Genomic DNA, 22,767 nt, shown 5'->3' with positions numbered 1-22,767 from the left:
AACACTACATGACCGAGGTCGACTCAATGGAAAAAGTGAGCAACGCCTGCTGTCACTCCCTGGCACCAGAGGGCATTCGGGGTGTCAGAAGGAAGACCCTCTTCTGCCAGGTAACAGAAGGCACCTGCATGGCCTTAGAGAGCCAACCTGGGCAAAAGGCTGCCTTCGCGTGTGCTCTGGATGGTCCCTGATGCCCCTCACCACACTGGCCCCTTCCGGCCTAAATGCCAGCATCTCTTGAGCCTACTAAGCCTTTCAAACTCTGGGCAGCAAAGGAGGGGCAGGTGTGACCCACCCCTCTCCTTCTGCGGAAAGCTGATGACTCCAGGGTCAGAAATAACCCACCGTCAGCTCCCCGCCTGCTACCCTTCCCCTCCCCTCCATTCCCAGAAAGTCTGGGCCCTGAGTCAGAGGATAGAGCCCAAAAGTAAACAAGGACCCAGATAATCCGCTATGAAAACCACAGAACTTTTCCGTGGAATTCTTTGATAAACCAGGGACCTAGTGAAGAGTTGAGGTGGAGAAATTCAGATGCCTTTCCCCCTAATCCAGCTGCACTCAGGGCTGTGGAGATCTGACCTGTGGGGCATGAGGAGGAATGGATATGAGAGAGAGAAATGTTTAGTGCAGGGTGAGGGAGGGAGAGGGAGAGCTGGGCCTTATTCTCAGAGGTCTCCAGGCTGGGAACAGAAAAGGGGGCCTGCCCTCGGGCCCTGTCTCCTGGCGGAGTGGACATGCACTCATCAGGAACAGTCAGAGGCCAGTCAGAGCGGGGAGGGGGGCTCGCGGGCCTGGGGAGCAGGGCTGTCCAGGTGTCAGGTGCCCCTCCTTATTCATTTCCTCAGAATAGTCTGGAACACTGGCACCCTCACCGTGGCTGAGTCACTGAGCCCAGTCCTCACAGGGGACTTGGATGAATGAAGCTCTCCCTTCACGTCTCTTCGCTCCCCAGCAGAAAGGACATGTAATCGATTCCCCAGGATGGAAGAGTGACTTCCACAAACCCTAAAAATAACTGAACCACTTCATACTCTGAACTTAGCCTCTCGCGCCCGCCTCCACCCTGGCCCACCCCCTAGCCAGCAAGATAAAGGCAGCTGCTGGGGCTGGCAGGGGACAGAGACCCAGAGCCAGGGTAGCAAAAAGGCATCTAACAGAGCCAGCAAAGCAGACCCCGAACAAGAAGCTCGAGAGGAAGCACAGACCCTTGGGCCGCACCTGCCACAGACCCCGAGCACCCCCTCAGCCAAGCGGATCCCTCAGGTGAGTAACCTACCTTTTGTCTTTCCATGGCAGGGCTGGCTCTCTAGGCTGGGGTCCCCTCCCAACCCTCTGATTGTTCTCAGGATAGCAGATGTTAGGGGTGGCAGAAGGGGCCTTGCATCTGGATGTAGGTGAGTGGAGGGGTCTCTGATATAAGGATTTCACGAGGAAGCTAAGGGAGATTTAGCATGAGCCCCACGGGAGATTTCAGAGTGGCCGCCACAGGCCTGAAGGGACAGGTTCTTGCCAGTCTGAAAAAAATCCAGAAGGGCTTTAAGGAGGAGGTGGCCTGGAGTTGTGGTTTTTAAAAGACAAGTATGGAGCTCCTCGGGCTTCAGGGCTTCCTCCCAGGCAGGAAAGAGGGAGCGAAGAGAGGCAGGGGACATGCAGGTGGAGGGCGGTGAGCAGGCCCGACTCTGCCTTGCCAGGACGAGCCCTATGCCCAGCTGCGTGGGTGAAAATCCTGGAATTCCTGGCCCAGGAGCGTCTACCCCAGGCTGACCTGAGCCTGGCTCCCCATATATCACAGTCTAGGACCTGGGGTGGGATGCAGATTCTGCTCCAGGCCATCATCTTGCCCAGTGGGAAAGCCCTGGGGACAAATCTGGGGGACACAAGGTCAGAGAGACAGGATCTGAGTCTGCGCAGATGTGGACACCTGGACAGGGGCTGGGCCAAAGAGGGGCAAACTGGGGTGGGGGTCACTCTGAGGGGCTGGCCAGCCTGAGGAGGCCAAGCTCTGGGACACCCTAAGTCCAGTCCCAGTTCTGAAGTGTGCCTTCCCCCTCCTCCCTGTCCCTAACTTCTAGAAACTTAAGCCCAAGAGTCTCAGGCCAGGCAAGGGAGAGGACGAGACAGCCAGGAGTGGGAAACCTGCTTCGGGCCTTGAGGAGCCTCCTGAGACAGCTCCTTTCCCCTCTTTGGGCCCCGGTTTCCCTGTCTGAACAATGAAGGAGTCAGATTCAGTGACCTCTGAGAGTCCTTACGTCTGACATCCCTGGACTCTGTGATTCTAACGGTCTGTGACCACAGCAGGGATTGTGGAGATTCCTGGGGGTGGTGGCGGGGTGGAGTTGGTGGCCTGCATATGCCATCTGCTCAGGCCACACTGGCTGTGACAAGACAGGGAGGAGGCGGGGACAGGCATGGTTTGTTTGCCATTGGCAGGGGGTCTTCATTGGAACTCAGAGACTACAGGAATCTCCCAGAGTGTGTGGTGAGACTCAGAGGCAGGATCAAGGAGTCCAGGGTGGAGAAGGGGATGAGGTGGGCCAAGGAGCCCAGGATCCCGCTGGCTGAGCCTCCCTCTGGAGAGGCCCAGGGCTGCTGTGCCGAAGCCAGGAGCTCAGCTATATTTAGCACCGAGTTTGGAGCAGAGCAGTGGGTCAGGGGCAGCAAGATGGGGGACGTGCTTCTCATTCTTTACCTACTGGCTTCTGGGGACTGTTAGTCCACCTGTCACAAGACAGATAAGACACAGAGAAAGGCTTGAGGGGTGGGAGGGCATGGAAGGGGCAGAGGTGAGCTGGGGGAGGCAGCGCCTTGGCAGAAACTGATCTACAAGAAGAGAGAGAAAGGAGACCAGCTCGAAGCCAGATTCCGGCCAGTTGCAGTCAGGAATGGACCCCTCCCTCCCTGTAACTGTCACCCTCACACTCTCAGGGCTGCCTGCTGGGAAACAGAGGGGTACCACAGCCAATAAGAAAGCTTCACACTCTCCACCCTCTTATTCCTTGGAAGCTAGGCTCCAAATAGGGTCTAGGAACCCCGAGCCAGCACTTCCTGTTACTCATTTGCCAAAATCTGACCCCATCTGGGCCTCAGTTTCCTTATCTTTAATTGTGAGTGTTTGGCCTAGAAAACCTCTGAGATCCCCCTAGCTCAGACCTCTGAGTCTTGGGGTATGGCACAGAAGCCCCTACCTGGGATTCAGAATCTGGCTCTGCCTAACCATGAGATACTCTACTGCTTCTGCTAGATCATGGACCGCAGGCCCCTGCCGCACCTCCCTGGACAGGGGAAGGTTGGAGAGTGAGTTCAGAGTGGAGAGAGAGATGGAGCAAGACTCCCAGGGAAAGTGGCAAGCACGCCCTCTGGTGTTATTAAAGGAAATTTTTTTCTCTATGGGAAATAGTCACCGGTTTAGGGACCCGCCTCTCCCTGGCTAAGACCCCATGAGTCAGGATTCCTTTGGGCCACTTACCTGGGTCTCCACCAGGGAAAACTGATTTTGGTAATGGAAGGTGAGGATGGGCATATCCAGTTTGCCCGTTGAAGGTTTGATCATCCCTTTTGGGGCTGAAGGACAGACCTTCATGGCTAGCAGCGGCCTGCTTGCTCCCTAGCAACCCAAGTGATCCTGGGGAAGCTGAAACCCACCTCGTTGGATGCCTCCACATGCTCTAAGTTCAAGACATGGCAGAGGGCGACCCAGGAGAGGGCATGTGATTGCAGGCTACTCTGCCCCTAGACCCTCCTCCCTGCCATTTCTCCTAGCAACCAGCCCCTCCCCCACCTAGGCCCTCAGCCCCATCCTCATCTCTGCCCCTTCTTCTCAGAAGGATGGCCGACACCCAGATGCAGGTGGCCTTCACACCAACCACACGGATGGCAACTGCGGAGGACCTGCCCCGCCCTCCACCGCCAGCTCCAGAGGACCTGCCCCTGCCGCCACCCAAGGGGTCCTTCTCTAAGTTCCACCAGCAGCGGCAGGCTAATGAGCTCCGCCGCCTCTACAGGCACATCCACCCCGAGCTCCGCAAGAACCTGGAAGAGGCTGTGGCCGAAGACCTGGCTGAGGTCCTGGACTCGGAGGAGCCCACTGAGGGCGACGTCCAGTGCATGCGCTGGATCTTTGAGAACTGGCGGCTGGATGCCATTGGGGACCATGAGAAGCCAGCTGTCAAGGAGCCCATTCCCAGCGGGGATGTCCAGGGCACTTCTCGCAAGTTTGAGGAAGGCTCCTTTGCCAACAGCACAGAGCAGGAGCCCGCCGGACCTCCGCCATCCAGGGGAGATGTTCGTGCAGCCCGCTGGCTATTTGAGACGAAGCCACTGGATGAGCTGACAGGCCAGGCTGAGGCACCGGAGGCTACCGTGAGGGAGCCTGCAGCCAGTGGAGATGTTCAGGGTACCAGGATGCTCTTTGAGACGCGGCCGCTGGACCGCCTGGGCTCCCGCCCCTCCATCCAGGAGCAGAGCCCTTTGGAGTTGCGCTCAGAGATCCAGGAGCTGAAGGGTGATGTGAAGAAGACAGTGAAGTTGTTCCAAACAGAGCCACTGTGTGCCATCCAGGATGCAGAAGGCGCCATCCACGAGGTCAAGGCCGCATGCCGGGAGGAGATCCAAAGCAACGCGGTGAGGTCAGCCCGTTGGCTCTTTGAGACCCAACCTCTGGATGCCATCAACCGGGATCCCAGCCAGGTGCGGGTGATCCGGGGGATCTCCCTGGAGGAGGCAGCCCGGCCTGACGTCAGTGCAACTCGCTGGATCTTTGAGACACAGCCTTTGGATGCCATCAGGGAGATCCTGGTGGACGAGAAGGACTTCCAGCCATCCCCAGACCTTATCCCTCCTGGTCCAGATGTTCAGCATCAGCGGCATCTGTTTGAGACCCAAGCACTAGACACTCTGAAAGGAGAAGAGGCTGAGGCAGAGGCCCCGCCCAAAGAGGAAGTGGTCCCTGGCGATGTCCGTTCCACCCTGTGGCTATTTGAGATGAAGCCCCTGGATGCTCCCAGAGACAAGGTCCAAGTGGGTCACCTGCAGCGGGTGGGTCCCCAGGAGGGTGAGGGGCTCATGTATGAGCATCTATCCAGTGACAGCTCCTCAGCACTGTCCCTCTCTCAGACTGCCCCCCAGAGAGATGAGGTGAAAGGGGACGTAAAGACCTTCAAGAACCTTTTTGAGACCATTCCCCTGGACAGCATTGGGCAGGGTGAAACTTCAGCCCCCAGGAGTGTAAGCAGAGCCAATGGAACTGATTCCGCTGGGCAGTCCCGAGACACAGGGTCCCCAGTGTATGCTATGCAGGATGCCAAAGGCCACCTCCATGCCCTGACCTCTGTCAGCAGAGAGCAGGTAGTCGGAGGTGATGTGCAGGGCTACAGGTGGATGTTTGAGACACAGCCTCTAGACCAACTGGGCCGAAGCCCCAGTACCGTCGATGTGGTGCGGGGCATCACCCGGCAGGAAGTGGTGGCCGGAGACGTGGGCACTGCCCGGTGGCTCTTTGAGACCCAGCCCCTAGAAGTAATTCACCAGCGGGAGCGGCAGGAACGACAAGAAGAAGAAGGGAGTCAGTCAGGTCCCCAGCCTGAGACACCCCTCAAGGGTGATGTGCAGACCATCCGGTGGTTGTTCGAGACATGCCCAATGAGTGAGCTGGCAGAGAGGCAGGGGTCAGAGGTCACAGATCCCACAACTAAGGCCAAGGAACAGTCTTGCACCTGGATGTTCGTGTCCCAACCCCTGGACAGGCCAGAAGGCTCCAGGGAGCAGCACCTGCAAGTTAGCCAGGTCCAAGCTGGAGAAAGGCAGACCAACAGACATGTCTTTGAGACGGAGCCCCTGCCGGCCTCGGGCCGCCCCTGCGGGAGAGGGCCTGTGCGATATTGCAGTCGAGTGGAGATCCCTTCTGGGCAAGTGTCTCGTCAAAAGGAGGTTTTCCAGGCCCTGGAGGCAGGCAAGAAGGAAGACCAGGGGTCGAGGGCAATCCCTGAGCCCATCCCTGCAGGCTCTGTGCACAAGTTCACCTGGCTCTTTGAGAATTGCCCCATGGGCTCCTTGGCAGCTGAGAGCATCCGAGGGGGTGACCTACAAGAAGAGCAGCCCGTGGGCCCATCAGGCAGCCAGGTGCCAGAGAAGCAGGAAACTGCAGCCCAGGGGACCCTGCGGACTCTACACGCCACGCCTGGCATCCTGCACCGAGGAGGCATCCTCATGGAGGCCCGAGGGCCGGGGGAGCTCTGTCTTGCCAAGTACGTGCTCCCAGGCCCAGGGCAGGGGGGCCCTTGCGTACGGAAGGAAGAGCTGGTATCTGGTGAGCTTCCTAGGATAGTCCGCCAAGTGTTGCGCCGGCCAGACGTGGACCAGCAGGGGTTGCTGGTTCAGGAGAACCTAGCAGGCCAGCTCCAGCTCAAGCCACTGAGGCTTCCAGCTCCAGGCAGCAGCAGCAATGTTGAAGACTTGGACCCTGAGTTCCAGCAGTTGCTGGCTTGCGGCTTGGGCACCTCGGTGGCGAGGACTGGGCTGGTGATGCAGGAGACAGAGCAGGGCCTGGTCTCACTGACCGCCTACTCTCTGCAGCCCTGGCTAACCAGCAGGGCCCCTGAGAGGAGCAGTGTGCAGCTGCTGGCCAGCTGCATAGACAAAGGAGACCTGAGTGGCCTGCACAATCTGCGGTGGGAGCCGCCGGCTGACCCGAGTCCAGTGCCAGCCAGCGAGGGGGCCCAGAGGCTTCCCCCAACTGAGAACATCATTCATGTTCCCCCGCTGGACCCCAGCATGGGGATAGGGCATCTGAGAGGCCCCAGGGTCACCCCCTGTCCCCCACAGGCTATTGGAATGACAGTCCCTCTGACTGGCGAAGAAAAGCAAGAAGACAGTTGCACTGAGCAGAAAGGGATGGCAGCTTTGGCAAAGTCGGAAGGAGCCATGACTATGCCCCCAGGGCCTGGGGCCCCAGACCTCCAGGCAGCCATGCAGGGTCTGCGGATGGCAACAGCTGAGGCCCAAAGCCTGCACCAGCAAGTTCTGAGTAAACACAAGCAAGGCCCCACCCATAGAACGGTCTCCACACCCTTCCAGGATGGTTTTCCGCAAGCACCTGCCACAGCCACTGGGTCTGCGCAGAGCAACACCAGACCTATGGCTGGAGGGGACCCCAGGATCCCAGCAGCCCCCAGAAAGGTCAGTGGGGAACAGAAAGCACTGCCCAGAGGGCTGCCTGGAGGGTGGGTGACTATTCAGGATGGCATCTACACTGCTCACCCCATGAGGACCTCTGACCTACATGGGGGCGTCCAGCTCTCTGAGAGGGAACCCCTACCAAGGGACAGAGAGACTGCCCTCTCAGCCCAGGCTCCCAGCCCACGCCAAGAAGGCCCAGGTCAGAGTCTAGGGCCCGGTCGGGAGGAGCCTGGGGGCTGCACGCAGAAGGCCTGGGGGCCTCCAGAGAAAGCTATGGCAGGAGTCGGCCCAGGCGGCCTTCAAGCTGCAGAGACCACCCTGAAGGCTGCCTCTTTAGCCCATCACACTCTGGCCTCTGGGCCTTGGGCAGCAGGTGCCAGCCTGCACTCCCATAATGCTTCTGTTCCTCCTCCTCCTCCTCTCCCAGCTGCTGTGACAGGACCTGACTTCTCAGCCCAAGCCCGCCATGATGAGGACTCCATTTGGCAAGCCTCCGAGGCCCTGAAGGGCCCCCTTCTCCACTCCCACCCCAGCCCTGCTGGCCAGAGAACCCCTTGGGAATCACAGACAAAGACCCCAAATTTGGAGCCCACCATGTCCCCAAGGAAGAAGCCCCAGCTGCCCCCCAAACCTGCTTATCTAAGCCAGCTCCCACCTCCTCAGAGGCTGCCCAAGCCCTCAGCTCGATCTCTCAGCTCCTCCCAAGGAGAATACAAGCAAAGTGAGACAGATGCAGCCATCCCTCAGCCGGCCAAGGTCCCCACCACTGCAGGCCAGGGACGTGAATCTCTGGCTGGGTGTCCCAATGGTCAGAACCAGCCCAGCCCCCAACATGGCCCCAGCATCATGGCCTCCAGGCCCACCAAGAGTCAGGCTGTGGGTTGCAGTTCCCAGAGCCCTGAGCCCCCCAAGTTCTCAGCTCTCAGCAGTGACCCCACCTCACTGCAGCAGAACCCCAGCCCCCTAGAAGAGAAGCTCACAGAAAGTTCCCAGCAAGAGGCCTCTCAGAGCCCCAAGATTCTGCAGGGAAGCCAGCAAGAGCTCCAGAGCCTCCTGAACGAAGTACAAGCCTTGGAGAAGGAGGCAGCAAGCAGTGTGGATGTGAGGGCACTGCGGAGGCTCTTTGAGGCTGTGCCCCAGCTGGGAGGGGCCCCTCAGGCTCCTGCTACCCCCCGCAAACCTGAAGCCTCAGTGGAGCAGGCCTTTGGGGAGCTGAGGAAGGTCAGCACGGAGGTCGCCCGGCTGAAGGAACAGACGCTGGCCAGGCTGCTGGACATTGAGGAGGCTGTGCACAAGGCCCTCAGCTCCATGTCTAATCTCCAGCCTGAGGCTAATACCAGAGGCCATTCCAGAGGACCTCCAAAGGACCACAGCTCCTTCAAAGTCAGTGTCATAAACAGCAGTAAAGCCAGACCCAACTGCACAGGCCAGGAGGTCAGGGGTCAAACTGCAGTCAAGAGTCAGACCGAGGCTACATGTCATCCTGAGGTCCAGAATCAAGCTAAGGTCAGAAATCACACAGGGGCCACGGGTCAAGCAGTCTCAACCACCCCTTCCACCAGGAGGCTGGAGACTTTGAGAGAAGATTTAGGCCTCCCTCGAGTCTTGCCTTCCACCAGAGATTCACCCTCCTCCCCAACCTGCATTTCTATCCAGTCACCCACAAGGAAGCTCCCAAAGGCTCCCAGCCCCGGGGGCAGCCCAGAAGTCACAGAAAACACACACCTGGCCCAGGATGTGAGCCAGGCCCTGCTCCACCAGAAAGGTGTCCTGGATAAGGCCGGGGAGCAGGAGGTCGCCCACTGCTCCGGACAGCCCAAGCCGGCTCCTGCCCCAGCCGGTCCTCTGCCCAGCATGCAGCAGAAGTGCATTCTGGAGCTGCAGACTAGGCCAGGCAGCTCCCAGCACTACGGAGCCACGAGGACTGAGCAGTATGAGGGGGCGGACGAGAGCAGGAACACAGTCCTCGCATCCTCCGCCACGGTCATGGGGCAGGCAGGGTCGCCCAGGGGCCCAGATCCCCACCTTGGGCTCGAGGCCTCCCCCTTGTTGCGGCAGTTCCTGCACAGCCCAGCTGGGCTCAGGGGGGACCTGGAGGAAGCCCAGAGGGTCCCCGTGCCCTGTGGCCACTCCCAGCCTGCAGCCCACTGAGCCCCTCCACCTCCCACCACAGCCTCCCATCTGTCCCTGGGACATCTCCCTCCAGGGGACTGAGGTGGGGCCTTCCTTCCGCATACATGAGGCCAGGACCAAGAAGAAGGGGCATCTTCGGAATTCTGCGGGTGGTTTCCCTTTGGTCGGCTCCATCAATTGGCCCAGTTCTTACAAAAGAGGGAGGAAAGATTAGGAAGAGGACCACCAAGTTACCTGGGCAGTGGAGTAGGATGGAGGCTTGCAGCTGCTTGTGTGGGGAGGCATGGATACGTGCAGACACACGTGCTCCTCACACAGAACTGAATGCCACGTGAGTCTGCATGCCACTGCTAGAGATGGAGCCCCCGAGAGACCTGCCACTCTCAGCCTTCATTTCTTTCATTATGCATCAAAATGTTCTCAGCCATTCGCTTCTTAATTCCTGGAGAGGACAGGGCCAACTAGACTCTCTGTATTAGTCTCTGTTTGGGATTTGACTGAAGGTTCCGGAGGGCCCTGCTCAGCTCCTTGATCACCATCTCCATCTATCAGAAGATCATCCTAGCAGCCCAAAGGTCACACAGACAAGGATGGCAATCAATAATGTCTCTAAAAGCCAAAGGGACTGCCTACCCGCCCCCTCTGCACCCAAATGCGGGGGGAAAAGTCTGAATAAACCCAAGTTTTATTCTCTTTTCTGTGTGTGTCTGACTGTGCATCTGTTCCAGAGTCTGGTTTCCCACTGGGGAAAACAGCCACAACCTCCAGGTGCCCTGTTTTCTTGTCAACGGCAGTGTTGGAAGGCTAAGAAAAGCCACCCCTTCTTCTACCATCTTGGCTGGGATCCAGAAAGGCCTGCCCGCACCCCTATTCTCCTTGCTCCCCTCACCCCGCTCCTCCCCCCGACACACACCGCTGCTGTTCTACCTCTGGCCTCTCTGCCTGGCAGTTCTTGGACATCATCTTGGAGTGGCATCTGACCAGAATCCTGCTCCAGAGTGGGAGAGTAGCCCAGTCAAGCCTGGGAAGGAGGGAGGGCCTCACGCCAAGAGAACTCTGGTGACCAGTGGTCAAGATGGCTGGGCCACTTCTCCCTGCTCAAGCCAGGTGCTGTGTGCAGAGCAGGGGTTTCTGGAAGGGCACAGATCCCGGCCGGGAAAGCCAGAATGATTGGGTGAAAGGCCTTTTTCACTCTTTCAAAAAGCATTGAGTGCCTGCTGCATGCCAGGCCTGTTCTAGGCAGCAGAGACACAGAGCTGAGTTCTAATAGGGTTCTGCTCTCAGGGAACTGACTTTCTAGAGTGAGGAGACAGAAAGACAGTGAATAACCAGGGAAAACTGTATCAGGAATAAGGGTGAGGCGCTTGACTGGGCCATTCTCCCACTCTGGGGTAGGGGTCTTAAGATATAGTGATGTGACAATGACAGGTGACTGCCTTAGAGGACTTGGCCAAGGCAGACCTCTCTAATAATAATAATAATAATAATAACCTCCCCTGAGATCTAAATAATAAAGAGCCAGTTATGTGAAAATCGAGGTGGGGTGGGCGGCAGGGCATGCTAGGCAGAGGGAAGAGCATATGCAGAAACCCAGAGGTGGGAGCAAGCTTAGCTCCTGGATTTTCAGGATAGCTCTTTGTAGGAAGGGGTGTTAGCAACCACCCCATCCCACATCCTGCCTCCTGCAAGGTTCTATGGAAATTTGCCCACACTTTGCTTCAGTTGAACAGGCAAACTCCTACCGCCAGCCAAGGGCTCAGCCTCCCACACCCTCACAGCCCTCTCATTGCCTGCTCTGCCAATATGGGGATGGGGGAGCAGTTCCCCTAAGCAACAGAGCTCTGAGCTGGAAGGAGCCCGTTGCCTGTGGAAGACTGTGCTGTGTGGGAGCAATTAAGATACCAAATCTACACATTTGGGCCTGATACCCACATCTCACTGGGCCCTAAACCACATGTCCCCCTCCCTGACACTTTGTGGGACCTCACTTGATTACAGGGCCCAGCATCTTCTAGTGTGACTGTTCTCAGTGTTGTCATCTGTAAAATGGGCACAATTATGGTACTTACTATTGTGAAGATTAAGTCAATTAATACATGCAAAGTGCTTGGAGCTATGCCTAGCATCTGGAACTCAAAGATGTTCACTTTTAGTATTATTGTAATCATGAGTTTTAACATCTCTCTTCTCACCTCCAGGTGGAGTCCCTGTCTTGTTCATCTCAGTATCTCTAGTGATTATCTCAAGTGCCTAGGACTCCATAAATGTCAAATAAATGAACACGTAGATGAATGAAATGATTAAGTGAATTCCCTGACTCATCCAACTAACATTCATTTAGTACCTACTTCATGCTAGGTTCTGTTCAGGGTGCTGAGAACAGAGATGAGCAAGGCAAAATTTATCCCTAACCTCATGAAACTTACTTAAGTTTAAAGAGGGAAGACAATGGTATTATAAGCAGATAAAATGATTTTAGAGGGGAGTGATACTGTGAAGGAAATAAAAACAAGGTCAGTCCATGAGAAGAGGTTGGCAGTTACTTTAGCTTGGGTGGTCAGGGAAGGCATCTCTGCGGAGGTGACCCGAAAGACAGAGGAGCCAGCCCTAGTAGCTGGAGGCAGCGGCCTCAGGATAAGCGGGTGGATGGGTGGTGAGCAGGCGTGCGGCAGCGTGCACCAAGGCGAGCAGCGGCCTCTGGGTGAGGCCTCGCCCAGTGCCCTGCACACCTACCGCCACACCTGCCGCTGACGCCCAGGCACCGTCTCACCTCCTGCAGGGGAGGGGGCGGGGCTGCAGGCGGGGCCGGCCGGCCGAAGGCGGTTGCGCCCCGCCGAGGCCCCGCCCCCGGAGCCCAGAGCGGGGTGAGGGGGGGGGGTGCTGCGTTCCTGTCCACCGTCGCCAAGGTGACGATGACGTTACCCAGGCCGCGGAGTTCGGAATGTTCGGGCGGCGGCGGCCGTTGCTGGGAAACGCCAAGCAGGCAAGCAGCCAGGGGCCGGCTCCGCGCAGCAGACTCCGGACGCCAGTACGCGCTGTCCTGGCCGGCCCTGGCTCCGAGCCTCCCGCCGCAATACCAGAAGGATGCCGGGTTCCGGTTCTCGCCCAAGTCGCGGCTCCGCCCGGGACAGATGTGCCGACCGGGCGCCTCCTCCTTTTCAGTTACTCTCTGTCATTGCCTGTGTCCAGAGTTTGCCTATCAGTCCACAACTTCATCGCCATCATTCTGCCTCAGGCCACCATCCATCCCCCCTTTCGCGGACCACTACTATAGCCTCCCAGGAGGTCTTCCTCCCTTTGCCCTGTCTTTCCTTACAGTCTGTCATCCACTTGGCAGCCAAAGCTCTTATCAAGACCTTACCCGACCGAGTCACTCCTGTATAATACCCTCTACTGGCTTCCAAGCCCACTCTGTCTCAGATCTAACTCTTTTCAGCAGCCTGGGAGAGCAGAATGACTTGCCTTCTCTGCTTTCCTCTCCAACTTCACTGTCCCCACTCTCCTCCTCACCCAGATCCCCCTAACTAACACTAGCCTTCTTGACCTTCACAGAACACCTAAGCTGATTGCTGCCTCAGGGCCTTTGCATTTGCTGTACCCTCTGCCTGGAAGTCTCTTCTCTCCGATCTTCAGTGGCTGGGTTCCTTTTCACTCAGATTCCAGTTTAAATGTCTCTCCAGAAAGTCCTCTCCTGATCCATACTTCCCCTGCCTCCTCCCAACCTCCCCTGCCCCATCTAAACAGGCCTTCAAGTTATTGCGCTGTTTTATGTTTCCCTGAGGTGATATCGCACTATGAAATTATCTTGCTCATACATTTGCCTAGTTTCAGTGTTCTACATACTATTCCTGCATAGCAAACCACCTCAAATTTAGTGGTTTAAACAACAATCATTTTATGATGCTCATGAATTCTGTAGGTCAGGAATTTAGACAGAACACAGTGGGGATGGCTGTCTCTGTGCCTTGATGTGTGTGTGTGGGGGGGAGGGGTGTTGCTCAGCTGGGAAGCCTCAAAGGCTGGGGTGATTGGAAAGCTAGGATCTGCAAACATCTGAAGATTCACTCACTCATATGTCTGGCAGTTGATGCTGGCTATTGGCTGGGACCTCAGCTAGAATGTCAACCAGAATACAAAAGTATGGCCTCTCCATGTGACCTGGGCCTCCTCACAGCATGGCAGTCTCTGGGGAGCTGGACCTCCTACATTTGGTCTCATTGCTCCAAAGGCATGTATCCCAACTAACGAGACAGAAGCTGCATTTTTTTTTATGATCTAGCCTCAGAAGTGACACAAAATCACTTCTACTGCATTCTGTTGGTTATAAGTGAGTCACAAGCCTGCCGAGATTGAATGGAAGGGTTTGTCTTTAAAGGCGTCACTCGAGCCCAGCTCTTCTTCCTATAAGTGTATTTCCTGCCTCTACATTCAATTTTGGCTTGGTCTGCTCTGGAGAAAGCACAGTGTTTGCATTGGAAAGTGAGAGTCAAGTACGGTTTTTTGTTTTGTTTCTGGTAGGGGAGTGGGCAGGGGTGGGGGGAGGGGAGTTATTGGGGATTGAGAAATGTATAGCCAAAATGAGGTTCTGGAAGTGTTGTACCCTAAGGGGTGTTGAAACCCAGTCTGTTTTTTTCTCATTCTGAACTCTGGAAATGCCCAGGAGAGGGCTATGGTTTTGTCCTCTGGGCCATGGGGAGCAGGAAAGTGGCCCAATGGGAATGGAGCTTTAGAGAGGTGCCTCTGGCAGTTGGGGATGGGGGGAGTCGTGATGCCTGTTAAGAGCCACTGCAGAGATCTAGGCAAGAGATGACCCTGAAACCACCCACAGGTCTGTTAAGGCACCGGTCCCCAACCATTTTGGCACCAGGGACCAGTGCTCCTATGAGAATCTAATGCCTGATGATCTGAGGTGGAGCTGAGGCAGTGATGCTCGTGCTGGGGAGTGGCTGCAAACACAGGTGAAGCTTCGCTGGCTCACTTGCTGGCTTGCCTGCTGCTCACCTCCTGCTGTGCTGTGCAGCTGTGCAGCCTGGTTCCTAATAGGCCCTGGACCGGTACAGGCCAGGGGATTGAAGATCTCTATAAGTTACATAAAGTCTCTCTGCTGTGCTATTGGCGAAGGATCTTCCATTTGATCTTCCCAAAGTCCTGAAGCACAAACAGTTTCTCCTCGTTTTCTCCTTTTCCATGAGGGCAGAGGGGCAAGCCAGAAGAAGGCAGGCCGGGCTTCTCCCCCACCCACCCCCTCACATCTATCTGTGCTGGCTTCCCAAATCTCTCTTCCCCTTCCTCCTGCCTTTCATCTCCACTGTCGCTCCAGAGTTCTGAGAGTTCGTACGGAGGCAACGATCATCCCAAAGTTCTCTCCACTCTGGTGCAACCCCCAAACTGTCAGTCCTCCAGTCCAGCGCTGCAGGGGCTCCTTGCCACCTCTACCATAAAATCTACACTCCTTAGGTAATCAAGGCCCTTCTTGTGCAACTGCTTCCTTATTTATAGCCTCTCCTCATCCATTGCCCTGGAGAACGATGCTTTATGTTCTATCCAGGCTGTGTCACACTGCCACGGCTTTGGCCAGGGCCAGCTTACCCGTTGGGTACAGCAGGCATGGAGTTTCAGGCCCGCCATACTTTTAGGGACTCATAAAGATGTTTTAACTTCTTTTAAAGTCAGAAGAAAATAAAAAGAATGTTTAAGTAGAAGGAAGTATTTTAATATATAACATTAACATGTTCATTGTTATACCACAAGTTTATATGGAAGAAAGGAGACCATGAAGGCAAAAGTGCCTAAGGCCTACAAAAGTCATAATGCAGTCCTGGGTTTGCTTGTGTCGTGCCCCCTTATTCCCTGCTCTGTCATTTCTGGAGGACTTGGAGACTGGGCTCAGAGCAAAAGCCATGGAGAGCGTCCTTTGACCTCTCTACCTTATGAAGTTTTGTAGCCTGAAACACCCAGGTGTAACCTTTCGGTTTTGTGTGTCCCTCCGCCACTATACTGTTAGTGCCTGCAGAGCAATGCGCCCACTCCGATTTCCCCTATTTTGGTAACCGCTCCCCACCTTTGGCAAAGCTGCCAAGTTAGTTTAGACGCCGGCTAACTTCGAAGAAAACTCTGGCAGAGGCGCAGCCTGGGGGTACTCGGGAATAGACCCCTGGCCCCAAAGCAGGAACCATGGGGGCTGGGATCCGCGCCCGGGACCACCAGGGTCCGCGGAAGGGGCGCGCAGGGGCTGGTACTTGAGTCGTGCAGGCGGCAGCTTGGCCTTACGCCCCTGCCAGCTCCACCCATCCCTGATCGCAAGAAGGAAACAGGCTCTGCGGCTCTCTTCGTGCCCAAAAGCTCCGCCCGCCCCCCTTCCGATGCACCCCCTACCTCTTCCCCTCCCTCCTCCTCAGTTAGGTTTCTTAGGAAAAAGTGCCGCTGAGAATTCCCAGAAGGTCCCGGATGTGAAGTCACTGGCGTGAGGTCACCGAGCCTGGTTCCAGGAATCAGACGCTCGTGGGGGAGGAAGGAAAATTGCAGAAAACGAAAGAGAGACAGAAAAGAGCCGTGGGTACCGCTGGAGGGGCAGCCTGGCTCGGCTGGGTCCCAGGCTCTTATCTCCAGCCTGGTCTCGGCAGTTCTGACGCAAGGAGAGGTTTACGAGGAAAGGATGCTTCATTCCCCTCAAACTATAGAAATGCTTTTTAGACACCGATGCACAGATCTCTGTTAACCAAGATCACGAGGTTGGAGCAGGTGAGGAAACAGGAGCGTTTATCCACTGTTTTGGAGGCGGCGGGTGGCACTTGGCCTTGCAGTTTGGAGAACAGCTTGGCAATAGGATCAGAATTTAAACACCCTTTGACCCATCCAATTGCACACAGAGGGATTTATCCTACAGACATGAACACAAGTGTTGTTTAAAATACCAAAGATTGGAAACCACCTAAATGTCTATCCACAGGCAACTGGCTTAAATAAAGTATATGGTACTTCTGTATCCCGGGATGCTCTGCCTTGTGAAAAAGAATGAGGCAGTCGTGTATGGGCCAAATGTCCAGGCTATAGTGTTGGGTGAACAAAACCAGGGAGCATCTTCCAAACTCCTGTCTGTGCTTCTCACTGTGGTGATGTTTTAAAGCTATATATTCATTTAACAAACATCTATTGAGAACCTGCCAAGTGCCAGGCACATTGCAGACACTCGGGATATAGCCATGAACAAAACAGACTGAGTCCCTGATTCATGCGGCTTATGGGAGTGGGAGTAAACAAATGGAAGGCATTAGGTGTGGATAAGTAAGTGCTATGAAGGAAATGAGAGCATGGAGTTTAGAAAATGTTGAAGCTGTGCTGTTTTAGGTGGAATAGTCAGGGAAGGCCTCTTGGACCAGTTAACATTTGAGCAGAGAATAAGAGGAGAGAACTTCAGTTGTCCGTCAGGCAGAGGGCAGAGAAAGTGCAAAGGCCCTGAGGCAGGATTTTCTTTGGCATGAGAGGAGCAGTGGAGAGTCCAGCATGGCTGAAGCAGAAAGGGCCAGGGGCAGAGCGGTAGAAGGGAGCGTGGCCAGGTTGTGAAGGTGAGGGGTGGGGACTATGGAGGCCCCTGGAGGGGCTTTGGCTTTTATAGTGAGATGGGAAGCCAGCGGAGGGTCTTGAGCAAAGAAGTGGCATGATCTGACATAGACTTTAATAGGTCTCTCTGGCTGCCGAGTGGAGATAGATGACAGAGGGTCCAGGGTGGACTCAAGGAGCCCAGGGGAGGAGGTTGTTGCCATAATCCAGGTGAGACACAACAGTGTCTGGGCAAGGATGATAGATGTCAAGCAGTGACGTGTTTCTAGATGTATTTTGATAGCAGAGCTGATAGAATTTGCTGATAAACCAGATGTGCCTGTGAGAGAAAAAGGAATAAAGAGTGAGTGTGTACCTGCAAGCATGGATCTGCCATTTACCAGGACGGGGAGACTGTAGGAGGAGCAGTTTTAGGGAGTGGTCTGAGCTGCTTACGTGGGTCAGAGGTTCAGGGGTAATGGAAGAAACAGGAGAGTTGTTTGGAATTTGGAGCAGAGCGGGTCCCAGAAGGATACAATTGGCACACTTGGACTGAGAAATTTGAGAAAAGTTTAATGAAAGGACTCTTTACGGAAGTGTATCAGGGTGGAGAAACCACGGGAACAACGTAGGACCCTGCGTGCTAGTAGCCATGGGGACTTATCCATCCATAGTTCTAAAGGGGCGAGAGGTGGGCGTAGCTGGAACCTGGGGACAGAGAGCTAAGTGGAAATGACAACATCCAAACTTGTGTGATTTTATCTAAGGAAGAGAATTTATTTTGATATACGAGTTTGAATGTTGCCAACTGACAGGAGCTGAAGCCTTTGGTGCAGGAGAGCGGCCAGTCCACGGCAGCCCCACAGAGAGAACATCTCTCTTCACCTGCCCCTCCTCCCTCTCTGAATGCATGTCTGTGTTGGCTGGTGGTCAAACCCTAAGGGAAGCCAGAGAGAAAGGGAGCCCCAGTGAGGTGGCTTATACAGGTCAGTCCCCAGGCACAGAGATGGGAAGGGTGGAGAGCGGCTCTGGGACAGCAAGTGGAAGATGCTCAGCATGGGGGTCAGCAATGAGGATGTGCTAAGCCATGGCTGGAGAAGAGGCCACTTAGGAGGCGGACATAGAAAAGGGGCGGAAGTTGCTGCCCTGGGGCCATCTGACATTTAGAAATTGAGAGATAAAATAGAACCAGGAAGGGATCCTCCAAAGGAGCGGTGAGACAAGAGAACAAAGGGCCATACCACGCCAAGTGACGCCAGGTGATGTCAGGTGACGCAAGTGTGTCTAGTAGGAGAAAGGGAGGGAGGAAGAGGAAGGGTTGGGATAAATGCTCCCCATAGGTCAAGTAGGATGAGGGGTGTATACATGTCCATATTTGTGTAATGTACATAGGCTGTTTCTGGAAAGAGACCCCCCCAAAAACCAAAACAACTATTAATAGTCCCTCTAGTACAGAGACCTAGGGTAAGCAGAAGGAAGGAGACCCAACTTTTCATTTTCTTCCAGTTTGGCTATTTTTAACTATGTACACATATGAATTTTATCAAAGGGAAGAAAATATAGTTTTGTTTCTTTAAAAAAGACTCTCTCATGGCAGGAAAGAGAATTTTACAGAAAGAGTAGATCCACAGTTCTCCCTAATCGCCTGGAAGACAGGCTTGGGTAGCACTGGGACTTGAGAAAGAGAACGATGGAGTCTGGGAGGGTGAACTGAGAAGAGAGGGGCTGGAAGGATCACCCTGTGTCCATTCAGCCAACGGCGTTAGAAGCAGTGGCCCTGAAAAACAGCGAGCGACTTCCTCCTGTCGCTCGCGGTGACCCTCCTCAGTTACGTGCCCCGTCCCCGTCCAGCCCAAGAGGTCAGGGAAACTCTTCACATCTTAGTATCTTTTCAATGATTTTACATGCCATGCTTTTAAGATTTTCAATCTTGCACATCAAAAATAAATCCCCTTCCTCGATGAAATCGCACAAACTTGGATATTATCTTAGAAGACCGTGATTCCTCATAATTCTCTTTCGGATGAAGCTGTGCTGTAGACAGAGTATTTCTCTGCAGAGCACAGAATCCTTTGGATTAGAAGCTCCCTCCCTCCACCCCATCCCCACAGTTAAGAATCAGCTCCAGGTGGAAATTATGTCTGGATTGTGCACAGATTCTTATCTCCATCACAGATCGTGAGGATGGGGACCCACTTAAGGGTCCCAGTAGAACCAGACTCCTTGGAGCCTCAGGCCAGCTTCAAGAGGCTTCTCAATAGATGGAGGGGTGGGGATGGAAAGAGGCTGGTGGAAATGCCATTGAGAAATCCGTGTCCCCTCCTTTTCTGGGCTACTTTGTTGAGCTGGGAGTGGGACCCCCAATCTAACAGGCTCGAGACTTTTCTGACTTGAGGGACGGGCCAGAAGAGGGAATCCCGGGAGCCACCAGCCCATCTCTCTTTCTTGGGGACTGTGACATGCTCAGTCTGGGCTCCACTTCACTCTCCATCTCCCACTCCCAGAAAAACTCAAACTTCTCAGTATGCCCTAGCTTTCGAGTCTGTCTCTGTCCTGCTAAAAAGAACGTTTTGGGAGAGCAGAGACTTCATCTATATTATCTGCCACTAATGATCCGGGACTAGAAGAGTGTCTGGCATAGTTCAGTAAACAGCATGGGTAAACAGGCAAAATGACTTTTCCGTAGCTCAACCTGTATATCAAGGAAGAAATTAGAAAACTCCCCTGACCATCCCTCACTACACACACTCTCTCCATCATCTCCTGAGAACCGAGGCTCCTGGGCTGGCCGCCTGCACTCAGTGGTGTGTACTGAAGCCACCACAAACTGTCTGGAGAGCTGAGTGTGCACACCTCTTTCGATTCCACTAGCAGTACCAGTAGCTTGAAAGCAGCCATAGTGGGAGAATTTACAACGTGGAAATTGGCAAACACTGCAAATCATGACTTTTTTTTTTAACCTAGAGAATTGGTTGTTAAATGTTTACCACCAGCACACTACTGCTTCGGGTCCTGATTCTGCCACTATAATTCAGACAAGTCACTCAGTCACTCTGAGCTACCATCCTCCATGGAATGAAGATCCCATAAAACCTACCTAACAGGATTGTCTGGTGAAGTAAATGTGATGACAATCCCGTAATGTGTTTAGCACAAGGTTGGCTTCTAGTAAATACACGGTCCACTTTAGTATCGTTCCAGTTATCTATTGCTGCATAAGAAACCACTTGCACAATCTAGTGGCTTGATACACATTAATTTTGTTCACGAATCTATAATACGGGCAGAACTTAGTGAAGATAGCGCATAACTAGAGAGGCATGAAGGCTGGAGGGTGGAATCACCTGAAACCATGTTCACTCATTCCTCTGGCATTTGATGCTGGCTGTCAGCTGGGACCTTAGCTGGGGCTAGAGATCGAACACCCACACATGGCTTCTCTACATAACCTGGGCTTTCTTACAATATGGTAGCTGGGGTTCGAGGGTGAGTGTCCCAAGAAAAAGCCAGCCAGTAGCAATATCATCTTTTTTTAACTTACCTTAGAAATCACACAGTATCATTTTTTCCACACTTTTTTGATTAGAAGCAAGTCGCTAAGGCTGCTTATATTCAAGGGGACAGGAATTAGATAGCCCCTTTCGATAAGAAGACTGTAAGTTTGTGGACATGTTTTTAAACCATCACAGCTAGTATTATTGTGGCCTTTAGCATATATACTCCAGTAAGTGAATTACCCTCTTTTCTTAGTCTTAACTTCCTGTAGGCGGGCAGGGATCCATTGGATCATTAAGGCTGCCATTTACTGCTCCTGAAGTCAATTTGGGCCCTTCCACTGCAGAGTTCAGTAAAGGTTATAGCAATGGATTTCCTCTCACAGGAGCTGGCCTTGACATTTGTGTTCCAGTTCCTTTGCATGGCATCCCTGTTGGCCTCATAGAAACTGACGGGAGGGATCTGGGCAGGGCACAGCCCTGAGGGCAGGTGATTTTACCTGCAGGACCATGACCCCAAGAGGTTGTACTCACCCTGGGGTGACCATGAGGGTAAGCTTATGGCTTCAACACACTCACAGGCCTGCACTGAAGTTGGATGGCAAGATCACTGCCTGGGAGTCAGGTTATGGGCTCACGGTATAACTTCTTTCTTGCTCTTAGGTTTCCCACTCTGTCGGCTGGGAATAAGTCTGTGGCTTGGGCATTTGGAACAGATCATCCTATTATGTAGAAAGGTGGGCTAGAAGCCAGTTTCTTCTTCTGGCAATGGTTGACAGGGTCATAAGCTGCTCTCACAGGAAATAGGAAAAGACAAAGCAGAGAGAAATCTCCTGCCTTCTTCTATGGGACATGAATCCATCTCAGTGTCTTTGATATCCACAGAGCTGGGTTCTAATCCCAGGGAGGGAGGATGAGAGAGAGAGAGAGAGAGAGAGAGAGAGAGAGAGAGAGAGAGAGAGAGAGAGAGAGAGAAATGATGATTAGGGGGGTACTTCTTTAAGAAAGACCCAGAAAACCTTCATTTCAATGGTGAGGGCAGGAAATACAAGGACCACCATGCGAGAGCTGGAGAACAAGCTACAAGGGGCTCAAGAGAATGAGGAGGTACAGAGAGGTCAGGCCCAGCCTATCAGATGGCCCTCCTCTCCTCTTGTTCCTCTCCTGCACCAGCTTATGCCAGTAGGTTTCTGTGCTCTTAGTGGATCCTCCAGGTGAGTCGAAGAAGGGCCAAGGCCCCTGTGTGCCATGCCTGGGTCAGGGAGTTCCATGAGACTCTCTAATACAGCTTCCAAGGGCATGCTGGCTCTATGAGAGGGAACTCAAGGACCAACTGGGCTACCTCTGACCAGAGAGTGACCCCTGAAACATAAGATCCCCCACTCTGGACCTCAGTCTTCTCATCTGCAAAATGAGCAGAGTTCTAGAGCAGTTTTTCCTAAAGTGAGATTCACGAATCTCATGGCCAGTAAGAATATCTCAGAGAAACAAGTGCCCTGGGCTCATTTTCCCCAGAAGTGGACCCTGAGATAGAGATTTGAGTGCAGGTGTCTCACTTGGGAAGTGACCCCAGGAAGCACTACTGGAGAAAGAGAAGGTAGACAGGGAAGGGAAGGGACCCATTAAGGATGCGTGGAGCATTTGTCGCTGTGGGCAACTACAGTTCAGAGCACCCCACCCTAGCCCACTACAGGGCAAGGGCCACGGCCACGGGTATCATACCCCTGGCACTTCCGGTCTGCCCTGTGTGCCAGTCGAGCATGGTCCCGTGGCCAGAGAAATACCCCCAGGGATGAGGGTCACGTGTATTTGCAGGCAGAGACCATCAGCACATGTGAGAAGTGTGAGTGCGAGGGGACACAAGGAGAGCATGGTAGGGTCTGCCACACCGACAAGCAATTTTGCTCAGGTACATTTCATAAATGTGAGGTCAGTAATAATTTCCATAGAAATCCACTACCTTTGTATTGTCACGGTGTTGTAGGTGCCCCTGTGCCACCAGAACTGAGTTGGCCAGTTCAGCTCAGCTAACATTTAGTAAAGAGAATGCTGTTAACTGTAGTTTAATGTGCTAAAATATTTTCACGTCATTTTCATGTTATTGCTTATATTTGTTATATACGATATAGCAATAGGGCCCTGAATCATAGATGGATCAGTAGTTCAAAAGAGGTTCACTAAAGCATAAAAGTAGTATTAAGAAGATAATGCAATATAAATAATGCAATATAAAATGCGATTATGTATACCAGTGTAGATGAGGTTGTAGAATGAAATAAATTTACACCAGCAGGAAAAACGTATGCATCAGAAAGACAGATAAGGGAATGAACATCTGAAAATGGGACTTTGTTAGCTGGTAATATATTTCCTCAAGTCCCTAAGGCACCATTTATTATGCAACTTTGTCAAATAGTGAACACAAAGC

At 53.7% G+C, this 22,767-nt stretch overlaps 1 protein-coding gene across 4 annotated transcripts; it reads left to right on the top strand.

Moving 5' to 3' along the window:
* The first annotated feature begins 489 nt into the window (after positions 1 to 489).
* XIRP1 (xin actin binding repeat containing 1) lies at positions 490 to 9,994 on the top strand. 4 transcript variants are annotated; one of them, XM_025046043.1, is made up of 3 exons: positions 490 to 1,263; positions 3,822 to 7,173; positions 7,601 to 7,719. In XM_025046043.1, exons 2-3 carry the CDS (start codon positions 3,826 to 3,828, stop codon positions 7,607 to 7,609), a joined length of 3,357 nt encoding a protein of 1,118 aa, XP_024901811.1. In that variant the 5' UTR covers positions 490 to 1,263; positions 3,822 to 3,825; the 3' UTR covers positions 7,610 to 7,719. The 4 variants fall into 4 exon arrangements, with proteins under 4 accessions (XP_024901811.1, XP_024901812.1, XP_024901810.1 ...); XM_025046044.1 differs by lacking the exon at positions 3,822 to 7,173 and having other exon boundaries at positions 7,601 to 9,994; XM_025046042.1 differs by having other exon boundaries at positions 3,825 to 9,994.
* Positions 9,995 to 22,767: the final 12,773 nt, after the last annotated feature.

Source organism: Pteropus alecto, unplaced genomic scaffold, assembly GCF_000325575.1.
Source record: "Pteropus alecto unplaced genomic scaffold, ASM32557v1 scaffold354, whole genome shotgun sequence".
NCBI lineage: Eukaryota > Metazoa > Chordata > Mammalia > Chiroptera > Pteropodidae > Pteropus > Pteropus alecto.
This window is presented reverse-complemented; position numbering and strand designations above follow the sequence as displayed.